This window comes from Pleurodeles waltl, chromosome 12 (assembly GCF_031143425.1).
Source record: "Pleurodeles waltl isolate 20211129_DDA chromosome 12, aPleWal1.hap1.20221129, whole genome shotgun sequence".
Classification (NCBI taxonomy): domain Eukaryota; kingdom Metazoa; phylum Chordata; class Amphibia; order Caudata; family Salamandridae; genus Pleurodeles; species Pleurodeles waltl.
This window is the reverse complement of record NC_090451.1, coordinates 434707294-434727748: the sequence shown is the minus strand read 5'-3', so window position 1 is coordinate 434727748 and position 20455 is coordinate 434707294. Positions and strand designations below refer to the sequence as shown.

Below are 20455 nucleotides of genomic sequence, written 5' to 3'. Positions count from 1 at the left end.
CACCATACTGTCAGCTTTCCACACCAGAAACCTACTAAGAATATTGCTTTTTTTTGGCCACAGACCATTTTCAGTCGCTAACTGCTCACCAGATGCAAGCAAGAGAGCATGGAAATTACCATTAGGAGAAAAAGAGGAAGTTGGATAGGACACACCATCAGTAGAGAAGAAGACCATAACAAGAACAGCTCTCCACTGGATCCCAGAAGACAAATTGTAGAAAGGCAGCCCAAAGAATACCAGGAGGTGAACGGTGAAAACAGAAATGAAGACCTTGAACCTCAGCTGGGGCACAATACAGAAACTTGTTAAAGACAGAAGTGGAGGTCCTTCGTTGCTGTCCTACATGCCAGTTGGCATAATGGCAGTAAGTAGTAAGATGTCCCTCTCCAAAATGATAGGTCTCAAGCTGTGCTGCAAATGTAATAAGCAGATGTCAGTTATGGACACGCACATGGTGTTCCTTTGATGCCTGGACTCTGAATATAAATGTGAATTTGTGTGTGACAAAATACACATGAAGACAATTTAAGACCAGGAGGTGAAGTTATACAGCACCAAGCACAAGAAGTAGTTGCGGTCTTCCCTCAGGTCCGACTCCGTCATGGTCGACCGTTCCAGGGTCTGCTCCACTTCCTGCTTGAAATCTTGGGATAAGTGTGAGTGTAAGACAGCAAAGTAGGACTCTACCACATCTTACCACCAGGACTCCAAACAGAAGGTGCAAGGGTGCAAGATTTAAGTTCCACTCCCTTAAGTGGCCAGCCACAGACTTGATCCCTTAGTTTTTCTTGCTTCTCATTTCTGCCTCCCTAGGCTGTTATGGACCCTGCAGCAAATCAAGGCCTTCACAGAGGCCATGCTACAACCATTTATTGCGCTTTTGGCTCTCTTGCGTACCTTGAACTACAGGGTCCTCCAGGCAAGTTGCCCCCGGCAAGTCCTACCTTGGTGCTATCTGTCCTCAATGGACCCGTAACTGGAACCATAGAAACTCCGCTACAGACTACCATGCAAGCCCCTGATGCTTACTCCACCAGGGCCGATTGATGACCCAGTGCCCTGGTGCTGATACTCATGTTGGACTCCAAATCGTTGTTGGCCTGAGCTCAACAAATGTCATCATAATAAATTACAAATGTGCTGCCATTTGTCATGCAGTCTGACTTTAAGCCATTGATTCTAATGCAGTACAGCTATCAGCAGAGGTTCCATTGTCTTTTTAGTTCAGATTCTGACCCTGTGCCAGAAGAGCATGCACCTAAGTATTTTGATTATGATGGTAAGGATAATGCCTTATACATTGATTTACTAAATACCAGTGGCCTTTGTACCTCCCCAGAAACAGAGCATGACTTTCTTATGGTTTACCACTGGTAGACAGTGCCTCATTTGCAGTGTTAATTCAGAGAGCACATGAGGTGATAGAATAACAGTTGCCCTCCATTGAGAATAAGACAAATATTTTGGCAGAGTATAGTCTGGACAAGCAACATCCGAGTCCTTTTTACCAGTTAATTAAAGCCTCATGGATGATATGATGACTACTTGCCAGAAACCATGTGTTCGATGGCATCTGTCGCTGTAGATACGCATGTTTTGCAATAGCTCGCCATCTGGTGTTGGGCCGGAGTGTTACAAGTTGTTTTTCTTCGAAGAAGTCTTTCGAGTCACGGGACCGAGTGACTCCTCCTTTTGTCTCCATTGCGCATGGGCGTCGACTCCATCTTCGATTGTTTTTTTTTCCGCCATCGGGTTCGGACATGTTGCTGTCGCTCCGAGTTTCGGAACGGAAAGATAGCTAATTTCGGAAGATTTTCGTCGGTATTGTTGCGTTCGGGATCGGCGTAGTTAGATTCCACACCGCGTCGAAGGATCGAAGAGCTCCGGTGCCCTTCGGGGGTAGTTTTTTCGATCCCCCGTCGGGGCCTGGTCGGCCCGACCACGTGCTGAAGAACGCCGATGGAACGGACCCCGTTCCGTTTCTGCCCCAAATGCCACAATAAATACCCCTATACAGTCTGTAACCTGTGCCTGTCACCTGAGCACAGTGAAGACACCTGCGAGGCCTGTCGTGCGTTCCGGTCCCGAAAAACACTCCGAGACCGTCGAGCCAGAAGACTTCAGATGGCGTCCGTGCCGACAGCCCACCGAGAGTTCGAGGAACAAGAAGAGGAAGGTACCTTCTCGATCCAAGACTCAGACTCCGAAGGATTCGACGATACACAAACCGTGAGTAAGACGTCGAAAACCACTCAGAGGAAGATTTACAAGGCCCAGGGGACGCCACTGCCACCAGGCCATGGCTCCACCCATAAATTCGGTGACCGACCGTCGGCACCGAAAAAGGCCCAAACAGTGCCGAGATCGTCCGACTCCGGTCGAGACACCGGCACGCAGCCTTCTCGGGACCGAGAAAGTGCTGGAGACAAGCATCGACACCGAAGATCGGCGCCGACAGGTTTCGGCCCTGAAAATGAAAAAAGTCACCTCGGAGCCGAAAAAGGACGCAGACAGGGTTTCGGACCCGAAACAAACTGCAACCGACCCAGCTTCAGGCTCTTATACAGAAGAGCACTCGCTAACCTCCCAAATGCAAAAGCATAGGTTTGAGGAAGAGCTACAATCAACTGATGTGGACCATACGCAAAAGCGTATTTTCATACAGCAAGGGACAGGAAAAATAAGCACCCTTCCCCCTATTAGAAGAAAGAGAAGGTTGGAGTTCCAAACTGAACAGACACCACAACCAAAAGTGGTGAAAAGAGTTACCCCACCACCCTCTCCTCCGCCCGTGATTAACGTCTCACCAGCACAAACTCCATCACACTCCCCAGCTCACACCACCATAAGCCAGGGTGACCAAGATCAAGACGCATGGGACCTATACGACGCCCCAGTGTCAGATAACAGTCTGGAGGCATACCCTACGAAGCCATCTCCACCAGAGGACAGCACCGCGTATTCTCAAGTGGTGGCTAGAGCAGCACAATTTCACAACGTAAGCCTCCACTCAGAACAGGTCGAGGATGATTTTTTATTCAACACACTCTCCTCCACCCACAGCTCATACCAAAGCCTGCCTATGCTCCCTGGTATGCTCCGGCACGCAAAAGAAATCTTTAAGGAGCCGGTCAAAAGTAGGGCAATCACACCAAGGGTGGAAAAAAAGTATAAGGCGCCTCCTACAGACCCGGTTTTCATCACTACACAGCTGCCACCAGACTCTGTCGTTGTAGGAGCAGCTAGGAAAAGGGCCAACTCCCACACATCTGGAGATGCACCACCCCCAGATAAAGAAAGCCGCAAGTTTGATGCAGCTGGTTAGAGAGTCGCAGCACAAGCCGCAAACCAGTGGCGCATCGCGAACTCCCAGGCACTACTTGCGCGCTATGACAGAGCCCATTGGGACGAGATGCAACATCTCATTGAACATCTGCCCAAGGACTTACAAAATAGGGCAAAACAAGTGGTTGAGGAGGGACAGACCATTTCCAACAACCAGATCCGCTCCTCCATGGACGCTGCAGATACAGCTGCACGGACAATTAATACATCTGTAACTATCAGAAGGCATGCATGGCTCCGAACGTCTGGATTTAAACCAGAGATTCAACAAGCAGTTCTCAATATGCCTTTTAATGAAAAAGAACTGTTCGGTCCAGAAGTGGACACAGCGATTGAGAAACTCAAAAAAGATACGGACACTGCCAAAGCCATGGGCGCACTCTACTCCCCGCAGAGCCGAGGGAATTACAGCACATTTCGTAAAACACCCTTTAGAGGGGGGTTTCGGGGTCAGAGCACACAAGCCAGCACCTCACAAGCAACACCGTCCAGTTACCAGGGACAGTATAGAGGAGGTTTTCGGGGACAATATAGAGGAGGGCAATTCCCTAGGAATAGAGGAAGATTTCAGAGCCCCAAAACCCCTACTACTAAACAGTGACTCACATGTCACTCACCCCCTCCACACAACACCAGTGGGGGGAAGAATAAGTCATTATTACAAAGCATGGGAGGAAATCACTACAGACACTTGGGTTCTAGCAATTATCCAACATGGTTATTGCATAGAATTTCTACAATTCCCTCCAAACATACCACCAAAAGCACAAAATTTGACAAAACATCATTCCAAGCTCCTGGAGATAGAAGTGCAGGCACTATTGCAAAAGAATGCAATCGAATTAGTGCCAAACACACAAATAAACACAGGAGTTTACTCACTGTACTTTCTGATACCAAAGAAGGACAAAACGCTGAGACCAATCCTAGACCTCAGAGTAGTGAACACTTTCATCAAATCAGACCACTTTCACATGGTCACACTACAAGAAGTATTGCCATTGCTAAAACTACACGACTACATGGCAACTTTAGACCTCAAGGATGCTTATTTCCCTATACCAATACACCCATCGCACAGGAAATACCTAAGGTTTGTATTCAAGGGAATACATTACCAATTCAAGGTACTGCCTTTCGGATTAACAACCGCACCACGAGTCTTTACCAAATGTCTAGCGGTAGTCGCTGCACACATAAGACGGCAGCAAATACATGTGTTCCCATATCTAGACGACTGGTTAATCAAGGCCCATTCGTTAATAGAGTGCTCAAATCACACAAATCATATCATACAAACCCTCTTCAAACTAGGGTTCACCGTCAACTTCACAAAATCCAAAATTCTGCCGCGCAAGGTACAACAATACCTTGGAGCCATAATAGACACATCAAAAGGAGTAGCCACTCCAAGTCCACAAAGAATTCAAAATTTCAACACCATCATACAACGCATGTATCCAACACAAAGGATACAAGCAAAGATGGTACTACAACTCCTAGGCATGATGTCTTCATGCATAGCCATTGTCCCAAACGCAAGACTGCACATGAGGCCCTTACAACAGTGCCTAGCATCACAATGGTCACAAGCACAGGGTCACCTTCTAGATCTGGTGTTAATAGACCGCCAAACTTACCTCTCGCTTCTGTGGTGGAACAACATAAATTTAAACAAAGGGCGGCCTTTCCAAGACCCAGTGCCACAATACGTAATAACAACAGATGCTTCCATGACAGGGTGGGGAGCACACCTCGATCAACACAGCATACAAGGACAATGGAACGTACATCAAACAAAACTGCATATAAATCACCTAGAACTTCTAGCAGTTTTTCAAGCACTAAAAGCTTTCCAACCAATAATAGTTCACAAATACATTCTCGTCAGAACAGACAACATGACAACAATGTATTATCTAAACAAGCAAGGGGGGACGCACTCCACGCAGTTAAGCCTGCTAGCACAAAAGATTTGGCGTTGGGCAATTCACAACCAAATTCGCCTAATAGCACAATTTATACCAGGGATCCAAAATCAACTCGCAGACAATCTCTCTCGAGATCACCAACAGGTCCACGAATGGGAAATTCACCCCCAAATTCTGAACACTTATTTCAAACTCTGGGGAACACCTCAGATAGACTTGTTTGCGACAAAGGAGAACGCAAAATGCCAAAACTTCGCATCCAGATACCCACACAAACAGTCCCAATGCAATGCCCTATGGATGAACTGGTCAGGGATATTTGCTTACGCTTTTCCTCCTCTCCCTCTCCTTCCTTACCTGGTAAACAAACTCAGTCAAAACAAACTCAAACTCATATTAATAGCACCAACTTGGGCAAGGCAACCCTGGTACACAACGCTGCTAGACCTATCAGTAGTACCCTGCATCAAATTGCCCAACAGGCCAGATCTGTTGACACAACACAACCAAAAGATCAGACACCCAGATCCAGCATCGCTGAATCTAGCAATCTGGCTCCTGAAATCCTCGGGCACTTACAACTTACCCAAGAATGTATGGAAGTCATAAAACAAGCCAGAAGGCCATCCACCAGGCACTGCTATGCAAGTAAATGGAAGAGGTTTGTTTGCTACTGCCATATTAATCAAATACAACCATTACACACAACTCCAGAACATGTAGTGGGTTACTTGCTTCACTTACAAAAATCTAACCTGGCTTTCTCTTCCATTAAAATACACCTTGCAGCAATATCTGCATACCTGCAGACTACCTATTCAACTTCCCTATATAAGATACCAGTCATTAAAGCATTCATGGAGGGCCTTAGGAGAATTATACCACCAAGAACACCACCTGTTCCTTCATGGAACCTAAATGTTGTCCTAACTAGACTTATGGGTCCACCTTTTGAACCCATGCACTCCTGCGAAATACAGTTCCTAACCTGGAAGGTGGCATTTCTCATCGCCATTACTTCCCTAAGAAGAGTAAGCGAGATTCAGGCGTTTACAATACAGGAACCTTTTATACAACTACACAAAAATAAGGTCGTCCTAAGGACCAATCCAAAATTTTTGCCAAAGGTTATTTCACCATTCCATCTAAATCAAACAGTGGAACTTCCAGTGTTCTTTCCACAGCCAGATACCGTAGCTGAAAGGGCACTACATACATTAGATGTCAAAAGAGCATTGATGTATTACATTGACAGAACAAAGAACATCAGAAAGACTAAACAACTATTTATTGCATTTCAAAAACCTCATGCAGGAAACCCAATATCAAAACAAGGTATAGCCAGATGGATAGTTAAATGCATCCAAATCTGCTACCTTAAAGCTAAACAACAGCTGCCCATTACACCAAGGGCACACTCAACCAGAAAGAAAGGTGCTACCATGGCCTTTCTAGGAAACATCCCAATGCAAGAAATATGTAAGGCAGCCACATGGTCTACGCCTCACACATTCACCAAGCACTACTGTGTACACGTGTTATCCGCACAACAAGCCACAGTAGGTCAAGCCGTATTAAGAACATTATTTCAGACTACTTCCACTCCTACAGGCTGATCCACCGCTTTTGGGGAGATAACTGCTTACTAGTCTATGCAAAACATGCGTATCTACAGCGACAGATGCCATCGAACTGAAAATGTCACTTACCCAGTGTACATCTGTTCGTGGCATCAGTCGCAGTAGATTCGCATGTGCCCACCCGCCTCCCCGGGAGCCTGTAGCAGTTTGGAAGTTACCTTCAACTATTTGTATATGTATCATCTCAACCTTAAATAGGTGCATACTTAGTCACTCCATTGCATGGGCACTATTACTACAATTCAACTCCTACCTCACCCTCTGCGGGGAAAAACAATCGAAGATGGAGTCGACGCCCATGCGCAATGGAGACAAAAGGAGGAGTCACTCGGTCCAGTGACTCGAAAGACTTCTTCGAAGAAAAACAACTTGTAACACTCCGGCCCAACACCAGATGGCGAGCTATTGCAAAACATGCGAATCTACTGCGACTGATGCCACGAACAGATGTACACTGGGTAAGTGACATTTTCATTTTGCCTGCCTGTTAGTTGGCAGGTGGCCAGGTGACATGAGCCGGCACTCGGGGGGGGGGGCCTGATTTTCTCACCAAACACTCTAATCTGGAAAGTCTCATTGTACAGTTTTGAACATGTAAGGTTAATCCTAATTCGTTTCCACCCAATACACTGAATAGAGAATCCAAACGTATTGATGCCTTTAACGAGCACATGTTTTTTTCTGTCAGCCTGTGTGGCATCCTTGGTGTGATGTTTCCCCCAAAGTTTTTGCCTTCACCCCTCCTGCTTTCTGAATTTGTTTTTGTTGGTATTGAAACTATGCAGTTTACCAGTGCTAAAGTTCTTGTGCACTCTCCCCACACCATGGTAAAATTGACTTACACCTATTCAGCACATTTCGTTTACTAATAAGACCCTAGTATAATGTACTACATGTGCCCAGGGCATGTAAATTAAACGCTACTAGTGGGCCTGCTGCTCTCATTGTGCTACCCACTAAAGTAGCACTTTAAAATGTCTCATGCTTGCCATTGCAGCTAGTAGTGCAGTTTCTCCCAGTTTGACTGGCAAAATAAACCTTTAACCAGGCCTAAACCTTCCTTTTTAATACATTGAAGACACCCAAAATGTATGCCCTAAAAGCCCATAGGGCAGGGAGAATTGTATTTTAAAAAAGTAGAACATGTGGGTTTAAGTTGTACTTAAAGTGGTAATGAAGAACACCTAAATTAGTGTTTTCGCTACTGTAAGGCCTAACTCTCCCATAGGATAACATTGGGTTACCTTATTACATTTAATAAGTGATAACCTTTGATTGGAAGCATGTAGAAATTTCATGTTTGGGCTCACATGCATTGTAATATAAAGTCCTCTTTAATGGTAAAGCTGGATTTTAAGTCACAATTCAGAAAATGCCACTTTTAGAAAGTTTACGTTTTTGTTGTCTAACCATTCGGCACCTACTGCCAGTATCCTTGGTCACATGACTGTGAATGGTTCTGCTGTTGGTCTTTGTGTGTTTCTCCCATACAGTGAGACAAAGGGGGACTAGGCGTTGGCAGGATGAATCATCTTGTCAGGATGGCGATGGCAGGGGTGGAGCTGTTCCCTGCCCAACTTACACTTCAAATGGCTGCTTCCAGCACACACACACACCCAAAGAAACCTGGCACTAGCCTTTTGTCACCCCCAGACTTGGAGCTTTTGCAGGAGAAGAACTTTCCAGAACAAGATGTGGGGGTAGTATGAGGAATATCCCCCCCCCCCCCCCCCCCCCCCCCCCCCCCAATTCCAAAGACTGGAACCAGGTATAAATATGGACCCTTAGAACATCTCTTGAGCACACTCTTGGACCTGTGGAAAACTTCAAAAGGACTGCAAGGATTACAAGTATTGCCTTACTTCTACCAGAGGACTGCCTTGCTACTTGAAGGAAAACTGACCATCTCCTTGAACACAGGACCACCAAAAATGACTCCAAGGGTTACTTGGCTAGCTTGTGTGAGCTACAAGGGTGTAACCAGCTCCAGAGACCAAAAACCCTGCAATCGAGCTCTGCTGGAGTAAGTCCTAAACCTCCATGTGGTGATCCCTAGGTCCTGGACCCCTGATAGTGGTACTACTCCTGCCTAACCCTAAAACTTAGGACTTAGAAAATCTTTCATCAAAAAATGCCCTGAAAAATGACAGAAGACTGGGACCTACCTTTCACCTGAACTGCCCAAGGTGCATCGCCAGTTGGCCTGACTCAGTGGTAGTTTTCGATACGTTCTTCTCCGCAGCAGCAAATCCTTTTCAGCTGGGCTTCTTGGGAAAGGTATCCTGCTTTGTGGAATCCTTGTTGGCTACAGCTCACAGCTCTGTATCACTGGAGATTTTCAACATCCCAAAAGTGACAGTCTGAAAGTAAAAATGTTCACTGCAACTCTGCCTAGCGGTTCTCCGACGATGATGCCTGCTCCTCAAAACAGCATCTGCTGCCTTGCCCAGCTGAATTCGACCTTTTCAGGAATTTTTCTTCAAAATTTCTTCCAAGTTGTAGGAAAGTACCCTCTTTTTGTCATGTTACCCCCAGTTTCTGCCTGATGTCATTGTGTTTGATTGTGTCACTGGGATCCTGCTAACCAGGGCCCCAGTGCTTATTCTCTCTCTCCTCTAAATTGTGTCACTGCATACTGGTAACCCATTATTTCATCCAAAATTGTCATACTGCTCACCCTTATAAGTCCTTAGTATATGGTACCTAGGTGCCCAGGGCATTAGGGTTACAGGGGATCCCTATGGGCTGCAGCATTTATTTTGCCACACATAGGGAGCCCAGGCAAAGGCTTCCACAGGACTGCCATTGGAGCCTGTGTAAAATGGTGCATGCACTGTTTTACAGCCATTTACACTGCACCAGGTCACTTATAAGTCACCCATATACCAGGCCTTCCAACCCTGAAGGCTGGTTGCAGAGTACTTGTGCGTGAGGGCCCCCCTGCACTAGCAGAGGTGCCCCCCACATCACCCAGGACCATTTTCCCGGACTTCATGAGTGTACAGCTTCACAATGGTAACTACGAATAGGCCCATGTTTGGTATCAAACATGTTGGAATCATACCTCAAGGCTTTTGCATGCATTGGTTGTATGATTCCATGCACTCTGGAGGCTGCTTAGAGGACCTCCAGTACTGCCATTACAGCCTTCTGTGGTTTTCCAGGCAGCCCCAGCTGCTTCCACCTCACAGACAGGTTTCTGTCCTCCTGTCCCTAGAGCAGCTCAAGCCCAGGAAGGCAGAACAAAGGATTTCCTGTGGGAGAGGGATGTTACACCCTCTACCCTTGGAAGTAGGTGTTACATGCATGAGAGGGGTAACCTTCTAGAGCCTCTGGAAATGCTTTGAAGGGCACATATGGTGCCCTCATTGCATAATCTAGTATACACTGGTTCAGGGACCCCCAGTCCAGTCCCTGTTCTGGCACGAAACTGGACAAAGGAAAGGGGAGTGACCACTCCCCTGTCCATCGCCACCCCAGGGGTGGTGCTCAGAGCTTCTCCAGAGGGTCCCTGGGTTTTGCCATCTTGGATTCCAAGGTGGTAGGAAACTCTGGTATCATCTGAGTGGCCAGTGCCAGCAGGTGAAGATGGAGCCCCCTCCTGATAGGTGCTTACCTGTGTAGTTGACCAGTCCCCCTTCCAGGGCTATTTAGGGTCTCTCTGGGTGTTTCCTCAGACTCGGATTGCAGGACTCCAGCAGGAATCCTCTGCATCCTTTACTATACCTTCTTACCGAAGAAACTGCATCTGGACCCTCCAGGAACTCTACAGCTGCAACAAAGAAGCAAAGGTGACATCTGCAACATTGTATCTTTGGCTCCTGCCAGCAGCTGCAACTGTTTCCCGGTCGTGCATCCTCAGAGTACAGCCAGTCTTCAGCCTGCACCAAAAGAACGAAGGAATCTCCATTGAAATGAAGGAGTCACTTTGGGGATTCCTTTGTGTAGTGCTGCGTGGACCTCCTTTTTCCCCCGTGCTGTGGGACTCCTGTGTGCGCTGCCTGGTCTTCTAAAGGCTCCCTGAGTTACTGAGAGCCGCCTCTGTCTCCCTCTCTTGGGCAGTGGCTATCAGGTCCTCCTGGTCCCGGGCAGCGCCATTTTCCGCTAACAGCGAGCTTTGCGTGTGCCAAGGCTTGTCGGCGGAATCCAGCAATGCAAACCAGACTGCAATCGTCCATCCAGCGTGGGACATCATCTGCACCAACTAGGCACCCGCATCCGTCTTCTTGGGTGCAGTACTACCTGTTCTTCACCGGTGGTACTTCTTTTGCACCTTCATCCGGGTTAGCAGGGCTCCTGTTCTCCTTGGACTCTTCAGTGTTTCTTGGACTTGGTCCCCTTCTTCCACAGGTCTTCAGGTCCAGGAATCCATCGTTGGTGTCTTGCAGTCTTTTCTGGTTCTTGCATTATCTTCTTTCTCATGTTCTTGTGTGTTCTAGGAAAGTTATTGAGATTTACTCCTGCTTTCCTGGGCGGGTTCTATTACTTACCTTTGGTGTTTTCTAATACTCTCAGCGCCCCTCTACACACTGCACTTGCCTAGTTGGGAAACAGACTTTCGCATTCCACTACTTTAGTATATGGGATGGTTCCCCCCCACCCCACCCAGGCCCATTTCTAGCTATTGTGATTTTCACTATTTGCACTGTTTTCTGTTTTTACAGCTAATTCTGCATTCTAGTGTATATACTGTGTATATTACTTACCTCCTAAGGGAGTATAGTCTCCAAGGTATTTTTGGCATTTGTGTCACCAAAATAAAGTACCTTTATTTTTGTAACATAGAGTATTTTCTTTCATGTGTGTGAGTACTGTGCGACTACAGTGGTATTGCATGAGCTGTGCATGTCTCCTAGTTAGGCCTTGGCTGCTCATCCACACTACCCCTAGAGCGTCTGGCTTCTAGACACTGTGACTACATTTCACTAATAAGGGATAACTGAACCTGATATAAGCCAAAAAGTACCTTAGGTACCCACTACAAACCAGGCCAGCCGCCTACACAAGTCAAAAGGTAAGCCGAGTCCGGGCCTGTTCCACATTGTGTATCTGACCAGCGCTCCATTGCGGTCGGCCTTAACTTTTGACTTTGGCCTGGTCTTGCACAACCAGATACTTTGATCTTTTACACACAATTTTACACTTAATTATTTATTTTTTTAAATCAGAACTCTGGTTCTACTGATTGGATTTCAATTATTTGTGTCATTTTATTTATTAAAATGTTCTCTATTTTACTAAATTTGTGTGAGGATTTTTTTCCTTGTGTTTTCACTTTATTACTGTTTGTGTGCTGCATAAATACTTTACACATTGCTTCTGACTTCTGCCTGACTGCTTTTTGCCAAGCTATCGGAGGGGTGAGCACATAGTAATTTAGTGACTTTTGTGTTTTACCCTGACAAGGATTGTTAAATAAGAAATGTTTTCACACTTTTGACCAATAACCCAATTTATTATAACCCGCTACTCAGATCCGTAGTGCAGACTGTCTGATAGGCTCTATATACATATATACACGCATGGCAAATGGCTAGCAAGATATTGCATCCACTCGTGGTGGGCCTTAGGACCTCTTTGGCTCGGGCGATCAATGGCGGCAGGATGCAACAAAACACGTCACCAACGCAAGCTTGGAGACCACTGACTGGACAGTCTGTACCAGTGTTATTCTTTGCTGGCACTCCTGCATGAGATCAATGTTCTAGCAATGTGCAGGCATCGCTAATGGACTTAACATTTTGTGGATGTTGCTTCTTCAGAAAGAAGGTGGACCCCCCCCCCCCCCCCTTGAACACTTTAAACATTGTAGGGCTACAGCATATTCATATTTGGGCTGTTGCCCCTGTCCTCTGTGGGGGTGGTGGGGGTTCAGGTTCAACAGTTTCTGGTTGGCGATTCATTATGTCTGATAGTTGGAACTTGTACATAATTTGAAAGATCTACACCCTACCTTTTCTCTCTTCCCCAAGAGACAAACATCTGTCCATCGTACCAGGTGGCACATGTGAGCCTGCAGTTAAACCTAAAATCCCAGTGGGCCCAGCACCAAGGCTCCTTTCCGATTCCATCTAGGTCTTGGGGGAGACTTACTAAGATCTGTAGTGGTGGCTTACCGCTCGCAATTTGTCCTGTAACAGACCACTCTCCCTCTCCACCGAGGTGATGGATGCATTGCTACTTGGTTTGGGGGGGGTGAGGTCATCTGGGGGAGATGAAGATCAGAAGCCTCCGGTCTCTAGTGAAAGGCAAGCTTCACATCAACTGCAGATTCCTCACTGTGCTTCCACCTCTCCACTCGGTGGAGTGGCCTCTTTATAATATCGCAAAATGTCCCAAGTTTGTAAACAGCACACTGTTGCCAACAATTGTCCATGCTCCATGTCAGAGGGCACAAAAATGGTAAAAAAAAAAAAATCTTGTCAGCCCACTTGGTAACCTGTATATATGGCTCTGACTTTCACTTCTGGGGTGGTATGGTGTTGGCACAGAGTGTGATGATGCCACCTGTCGGTATACAAAAGCACTTCTACAAAATTCTCTAGACTCTGTTTGGCACCTGTGGGCAACATTTTAAGATGATACATCTGTGGTTAGAGTTTCCACCAGAAGCTAAAAAATGAGTAACTTGCTCTTCGGGGATAGGAAAAGAATTAGTGGTTAAAAAAAAAAAGGCTTTGATACATGACAATTGCAGTCTTCCGGGATTTAATAAGTATGCCTTCCAGTTTCTTATCTCTGCGTTGAAACAGTGCACCTTGATCTAATTAAATAAAATGTTATGGCCTACATTTTAATTGGCATTTTTGTTCTGTGTGGAAAGGAGGCCAATCTTAAAATTGGACAAGAAGCAGTTAGTCGCATATAGAGGAGTAATGCTTTTTTCACTTAACAGTGGAAAGATTTTATAAGAAGGGTGTTATTTGTCACGGACTTTTTACGTAATATGGAATCCAATTAAATTGTTGGAAATCCTCTAAAGCGTGAGTTAATTTTCCTCTCTGAATTATTTGTCCTACATTCAGATGATGATACTGGCAGTTCCCTTCAATAGCATGTCATTCCTTATACGAAAAGATTGCCACATCCAACCAGTATGGAATTCATGATCAAAATGAAATTTATAGTGGAAGGCGTAGACTCATCACTGATCCTCTTATGTGCCTCCGTAATCCTTTTCTTTTTTTTGTGTTCTTTCACTCATCCAGCCTTATTTAATGCAGTGGCCACATTAGTTTTGAATCTTGTTAATAGGTTTGGGCTCTGTTTTCATAATGATCACAATAATTGTTTCTCACTTTCTTTACTGTATGTACTAGCTGGCTTTATTGTCCTGGTAATTGCTGTGGAACTGTTATGAGCTTCAAACCGCCTGGCTTACATTGAAACAAATTTGTGCTTTCTGATTTTCCATGTTACGTAGTCCATCTCCTTCTAAAATTCTGTAAGTGGGAATTCATAGGTTAATTGAACATTTATGCCTGTGGCATGTGGATTGGGAGGAATTCCTATCTTCTTCTTCTGACTTTGCAGATTGTTCAGCTTAGGTGTAGGTTTGTGTGTAATACCTTTCACCCAGAAGGCACATGAGTGCTTCATCTACCTGTTGATGTGAAAGGTTGGTTTGCAACCTCAACAGACAAACGTGTGGAAGGCAGAATGGTTTCAGACAAATCACTTTCTGTTTGTACGAATCATGCATTTGCTCAATCCTTGTTTTAGATACAAGATCTTCAAATATTTTTAAGGGTCCTTTACCTCTGCCTCAAACTGTGATTTGAAGAAATGAATCAATATTCCCTTGTCCAAGATCATAGACCTCTCCTGTCCAGTTACTGGGAAACACCCAATAGCCACTCATCCTGTGGGGTGGAAGAGGGTGTACTCAGTACCCCTTGATCTTGTTAGTCATTAGGAGGAGAATAATGCACACTTTCCTGATGTGGTGTTTTTTTTACAGTTTTGTTTTTAACCTGAACCTAGTGTTAACAAGGTTGCTCATCAATCAGGATTTATGCAGAGCAGCTAATCAGCTGATAGGGTATCCAGGGGCTTGCCGGTCCCTGCGCCTAAATGGAGCAGCCGGGTCTTGGGGGCCCTTTGGAATTCTTGAAGTGAGGTGATTGTCCAGAGTTGCATGGGGAGGCTGTTCCAGGTCTTTGCTCCAATGTGGGCGAAGGCGCATCCTCCACTTCTCCTTCGATAGATGCGGGGAGTATGGGCAAGTGATAGGGAGGCAAAGTGTAGTCTTCTTGACGGTTGGTGGAAGTTCAGGCGGTGGTTAATGTAGGCAGGTCCTTAGTTGTTTTAGAACTTTGTGTGTGTGGGTCAGCAACTTGATTTGGCATCTCTTCTGTACGGGGAGCCACTGGAGTTGCCTGAGGTGCAATGTGATGTAGGTTTGTCAGGCGGACAAGTCTGGCTGCAGCATTCTATAGTCTCTGTAGGAGGTGTGCGACGATTCCTACTGGAGGACGTTGCCGTAGTCCAGTCAGCTAGTGATGAGGGCCTGTGTCAGGGTGTCTCTTATGTAGGGGTAGCCACTTGAAGATCTTACGTAGCATGCGCAGAGTGTGTAAGCAGGAGGAGGAGACCACGTTGATCTGTGATTTCATGGTGAGCTTGTTGTGAGTGATAATTCCCAGGTTTCTAACGTGTTCGGAGGGAGTGAGTGTAGGTCGTATATCTGATGGCCACCAGGAGTCTTCAGGGGTTGCTGATCTTGCAGAAGGATCAGTGTGTCCATCTTGCCCAGCTGCAGGCAGTTTTCTATCCAGTCAGTGATGCTTGGTATGCATCTGTGGAAGTTGGTTCTGGTAGTGGTGGGGTCATTGGTGAGGGAGGTGGCGAGTTGGGTGTCGTCTGTGTAGGAGATTGTTGAGACCATGAAATCTGACAATGTTGGCCAGCGGGGTCATAAATGCATTTTAGAGCGCGGGGCTGAAGGATGAACTTTGGGGGACACTGCAGGCGATAGCCTTGGGTTCAGGGGTGGGAGGTGGATCCTCTGGATTCTTCTAGTGAGGCGGTTATCAATTTGAGCACATAGCCTTGGATGCCAATGTGGTGGAGTCTTTCGATCAGCGTGCAGTGGGATATGATGTAGAAGGCTGCCCAGAGATCGAGGATGATCAGAGCTGCTGTTCCTCTGCAGTTGAGGAGGGGTTTGGATGTAGTCAGTGGCTGCGATCGGGACAGTCTCGGTGCTGTGAATGCTGCAGAAGTCGGATTGGGAGGTGTTGAGTAGCTGGTTCTGCTCCAGGTGTGCCATGAGTTGCTTGTTGAGCTTTTCCAGTACCTTTGCTGGAACAGGAGCAGGGAGATTGGCTGCTAGTTTTTGAGTATGCTGGGGTCGGTGAAAGTACAGAAGCTGTTGGCCTCAGAAGGCATTTAAATGTGTGATATGTTTTTGTTCCCTGTCTTTGTTTCATTGGCATTTTGCTAAATACCAGCTTAACACTAGCTCAAAAAACTTCAGGAACAGTCTTTTTCTACTGGGTATTGTAAGCAGGGCTTGGTTTGGTTTGTTCTAGTGTTTCAACCTCCTGTGCCTGGTTTGACTTGTTCATCAGACTTAAGGTACAAGCTGTCTAGCACCCCATGGGTGTAAATTTTAGGACGTACTAAGACCTTTAACCTCTGCAGGTTCCAGTGTAGGACTCTCAGTACTGTCCTGGCGTGGACTTTGAGCTTCTGGTTGAAGTTCAGGCAGAACGTTTTGTATCGCAGCTGACTTTCAGCTACATTTGGGTGAGCCACTCTGAGCTGCATGACCTGCATTATTTAAGGGCAGTATATGTGACATCCCCTTTCTGGACTTCCTCCTATCTCTGAAAGTTCCCTTCTCTTCCTGAAAGAGAAGAGCCCTTATCTGCACTAACACCCATCTGAACAAGCATGATGTAAATCTGTCCCATAGTTATGCAACCTGTACAGTACTGATGTAATTCCCTGGGAGGGTCCTGGAGCTACGTATGGTAGTGGTTGACCTTCTCTTCTCCAGATGTGAATGAATTTCATTGATGGATCTGTTGCCTCTGTTCAGAATGAGATGTGGCCCAAAGTTTCTAGCACAAGGGTCGAGCACTGGGCCTTCCAGGCTTTCTAAGCAGCTATGACCTTCAATTCTATACACATGTGCCATTTGTTTACAGATTGTGCTCATCCGATTCTTACAGCTTGTGAACCAATTATTCTGATTGTCTAAATCAGTTTCATTACTTTCGCTACTTGGATCTCTTTTACTTCAGTCAGTGTGCTCTTCTTCCTTTGAGAGAGTATCTCCTCTTTCACTGCTCCTTTCAGTCATTGATAGTAACTGACAGTGCCTGAAGAGCTGATGTATGATCATCTGGGAAACACAATATCACAGCAAGTGGGTACTCTTCTGTTGTAGGTTTCTGAAGAGAAATGAATCTAATCGTCTGCTTTTTAAATGATGCCTGTTGAACAAAGTCGAATCTGGCCAAGGATAGATGTGGATTCCTAATAAATACCAATATATGTGTTGAGGCCTTATACAAATCATGTTTATTTGGTTGTCCCTTTTCCCCATCTTTTCCCTCTGCACTTGTGAAGTATTATTTTGTATTGGGAGGCAATCAAGGACAGAACCACCAACGAGTTTGGTGTGTGCAGCGCAAGTAGGGACTGCACAGAATTACAGATCTCCTGTCAACTGATTTTTCTAAATGACCACCAGGTGTTGTTTGGCAGCATTCTACACTGTATAACCTAACTTTTGTGTTTCAACTGCTGAAAATTAAAAACGTGAAAGAGAATGAGATGTCAAAAACATTGAATGGTCCAACTAGATTTCTAACTGCATTGGAATTCGTAAAGACTGGGCCTCCAAAACGTATCAGAAAATCCTTTAATATGATTTAGACTTGGCCGCCTTTTCCAAATGTTGAGGTCCCCGTTGAAGAAAGGTGTGGGGAAAACAAATGTATTATGTTCTTGTGACGAAATTTCTATCCTGTCCTGTGTGCATCTTTTTTCTGCAAGGTCTGTGAAGATCTTGCGAAGAGGTTTTCAGAACCTATATTACAGACAGACATTGGGGTAAATGCAATGCTTAATTTGAGCTGGTGGTTTCCGGTCAGCACCGCCACTTAACTTTCAACACCTGTGCTTGTGACAGTCTGCAACAAAGTGGCAATGTCTGGCTAATTTGGAGATGACCACAACAGCAGTTAAAAATTAATTAAATTTGCATTAAAAATGACTTGTCACCCAAATCATTCTTACAGTTATGGGGCCTGGAATAGTCTGCATTGTCACACTTGTAGGACTGTGATGGTTAATAGTTCTGTTGTTACTATCATTGGCAGCATGGCAGGGGCAATATGTGGTGCAAACTTCAGCGGTCTCCTGGCGAGAGCCCTGGCACTTAATTAATTTTTACAAATTAAGTACTGGGCAAATGTAATTGCAGACCAGCAATTGTGAACATATTGATGTCAAATTCTCCCTTGATTAGCTTTGCTTCCTCTAAATTTGTGGCAGCATTTACAATTAGAGTAAATTTGGGAAAGCAAAGAAGTACATGAATTTTGGTGTGCAAAATTATTTGCAGTTTTAGTCTTTCACCCTGATGTAGTGTGTAAATTGTACTTTTTAAATGTTTGTTAATAATAGCCATATGGTGTGTAAACCTAATCATATAAGTTGTGTGTGGAAGTCAAATGGTGTTCTGCTTTGCTTTGTTTAAAGGTTTTCATCAAAGTAAATATTCTGACTTCTCAGAGGATTGCGGCACTCCTCAAAATCAGTGACAGTCACTGATTTTTAGTTCTGGAATTCTTTGTGAAGTCTATGCATAACTATTTAAGTGTGCACAGTTGTAGGAGGTGTACGCTTCCAGAAGCTTGAAAGTCTTATCCTGACAGACATATTGATTTACTTTTTGAGAAATTGTTTATTTCTCCATTCGCAACATACTTTTCCCAGTTGAGAAACCTCTACATTTACACACTCATTTTGAAGGCAATCCTTCCCATTCTGAAATTGATGTATTCTGGTCATTGACGGTTGATCTGCATCCCTTTTCAGGGTGGTGAGCTACCTGCAAAATTGTGTCTGCCCAGGAACCTGTGATTCACTGGGTGCTGGCACTTTTTGCTGAGGCCCATGCTGAAACTCTCAAAATCCGAATCTTTGAGTACATTTTCTAACTTAAAATTATACTATTCTAATGTGACTATGCCCATTTAAGCCTGCAAAACAAAACTCAGAGTTTCTGCATATATGCATCCAAGTCAGACATTGAATCAAGATTTTACCACAGAAATGCAGTGTGTTTGCAGGGGATGTTGGGAGGGAGGGGTGCTCCCACACTAGCAGCATAATGTGTGTGTTGTATTTATTTTTTTTACAGCACAAGATCAGAATGACTTGTTAATTCTGGATTCAGATGAAGAAGGTCGATCTCCCAGCAATTCTGAAGTAACTTTGGAAAGTGGAGCTCTTAAAAGAAAGTTGGAAGATGAAGACGTTTCAGATACCAAAAGAATGCGCACAGAGCTGGCAAATACAGATGATGATGATGAAATTATAGAATTGGATTGAACAGAAATGCTCTTTAGAAAATATTTTCCAGTGAATTATGTGAATGTTGCTTGTGTGTGTTAAAAGCCCAGGATAAAACTGGCATTTGCATTCACGTATCTTCACCACAGGTTTAGATGATCCACCTGTAATAGATATTAATGCAACACATTAATTAATCTGGGGTGGAACCTTTTTTGCAGTACACATTGAATGTTACAAGTAGTGTAAAGCTTGTTAAGTTATTAGACAAGTGTTTGACATCTACCATGGACTACAAAGGGAACTGTCACTTTGTAATTTTCTTTTGAAAACCATGTTGTGGTACGTCATGCTTTCCTGTATTTATAGGCCTTAGTTTGATTGGGGCTAAAAAGAAGCTCTCTCCCAACTTTTTTACACACCCCAACTAATTTGAAATGGTAAATGTTTCTACAAGTATAATGTGCTATGTTTAAATTCTTTAAACATGAGTTAGCACTTTGTACATTATTGTAAAGCAATGTTCATTTTTTCAATATTTTCAGCTTGTTCTACCCAGCATGCCATAATAAGAGGCACATTTGTGTAATGCTTCATATTCCGGTTATTTATACTTGGTGTTTTATAAAACTCGAATATTGCTACTACTATACTGTACCTCAACTGGACCAAATAAATGGCATTGGAATTATTTGTTACATTTGCCTACATCTTTGTTTTCTGCATTTTAGTGGACATTCAATGTTAGGCACATTTAACACACATTAGCCCTTTAAATACATTTAAAAGATAGGACATCAGTAAAAATAAGTTTGCCTACATTGAGATTGATTAACTACTTGGTTCTTTGATCCCGTCCTCAACATACACATATGTTCCTCAACTAAACCCCAGTTTAATTTCTTTGATCAGATTTTTCTGTTACTAATGCCTAGGAGAATTGGCTAGTCAAGACTCTTCATCTGCCCTTTCCTTCTATGAAGCAGTGGGAAACATACCATCTTA

General features: G+C 44.6%; 1 protein-coding gene across 2 annotated transcripts in view; it reads left to right on the top strand.

Moving 5' to 3' along the window:
• Positions 1-20148, top strand: part of UBA2 (ubiquitin like modifier activating enzyme 2) — a 121963-nt gene extending 101815 nt beyond the window's left edge. For both annotated transcript variants that reach the window (XM_069216960.1, XM_069216962.1), the window contains exon 17: positions 19299-20148. In XM_069216960.1, the coding sequence (XP_069073061.1) occupies positions 19299-19489 (191 nt within the window). In that variant the 3' untranslated portion in view covers positions 19490-20148. The remainder of the gene's footprint in view (positions 1-19298) is intronic.
• Positions 20149-20455: the final 307 nt, after the last annotated feature.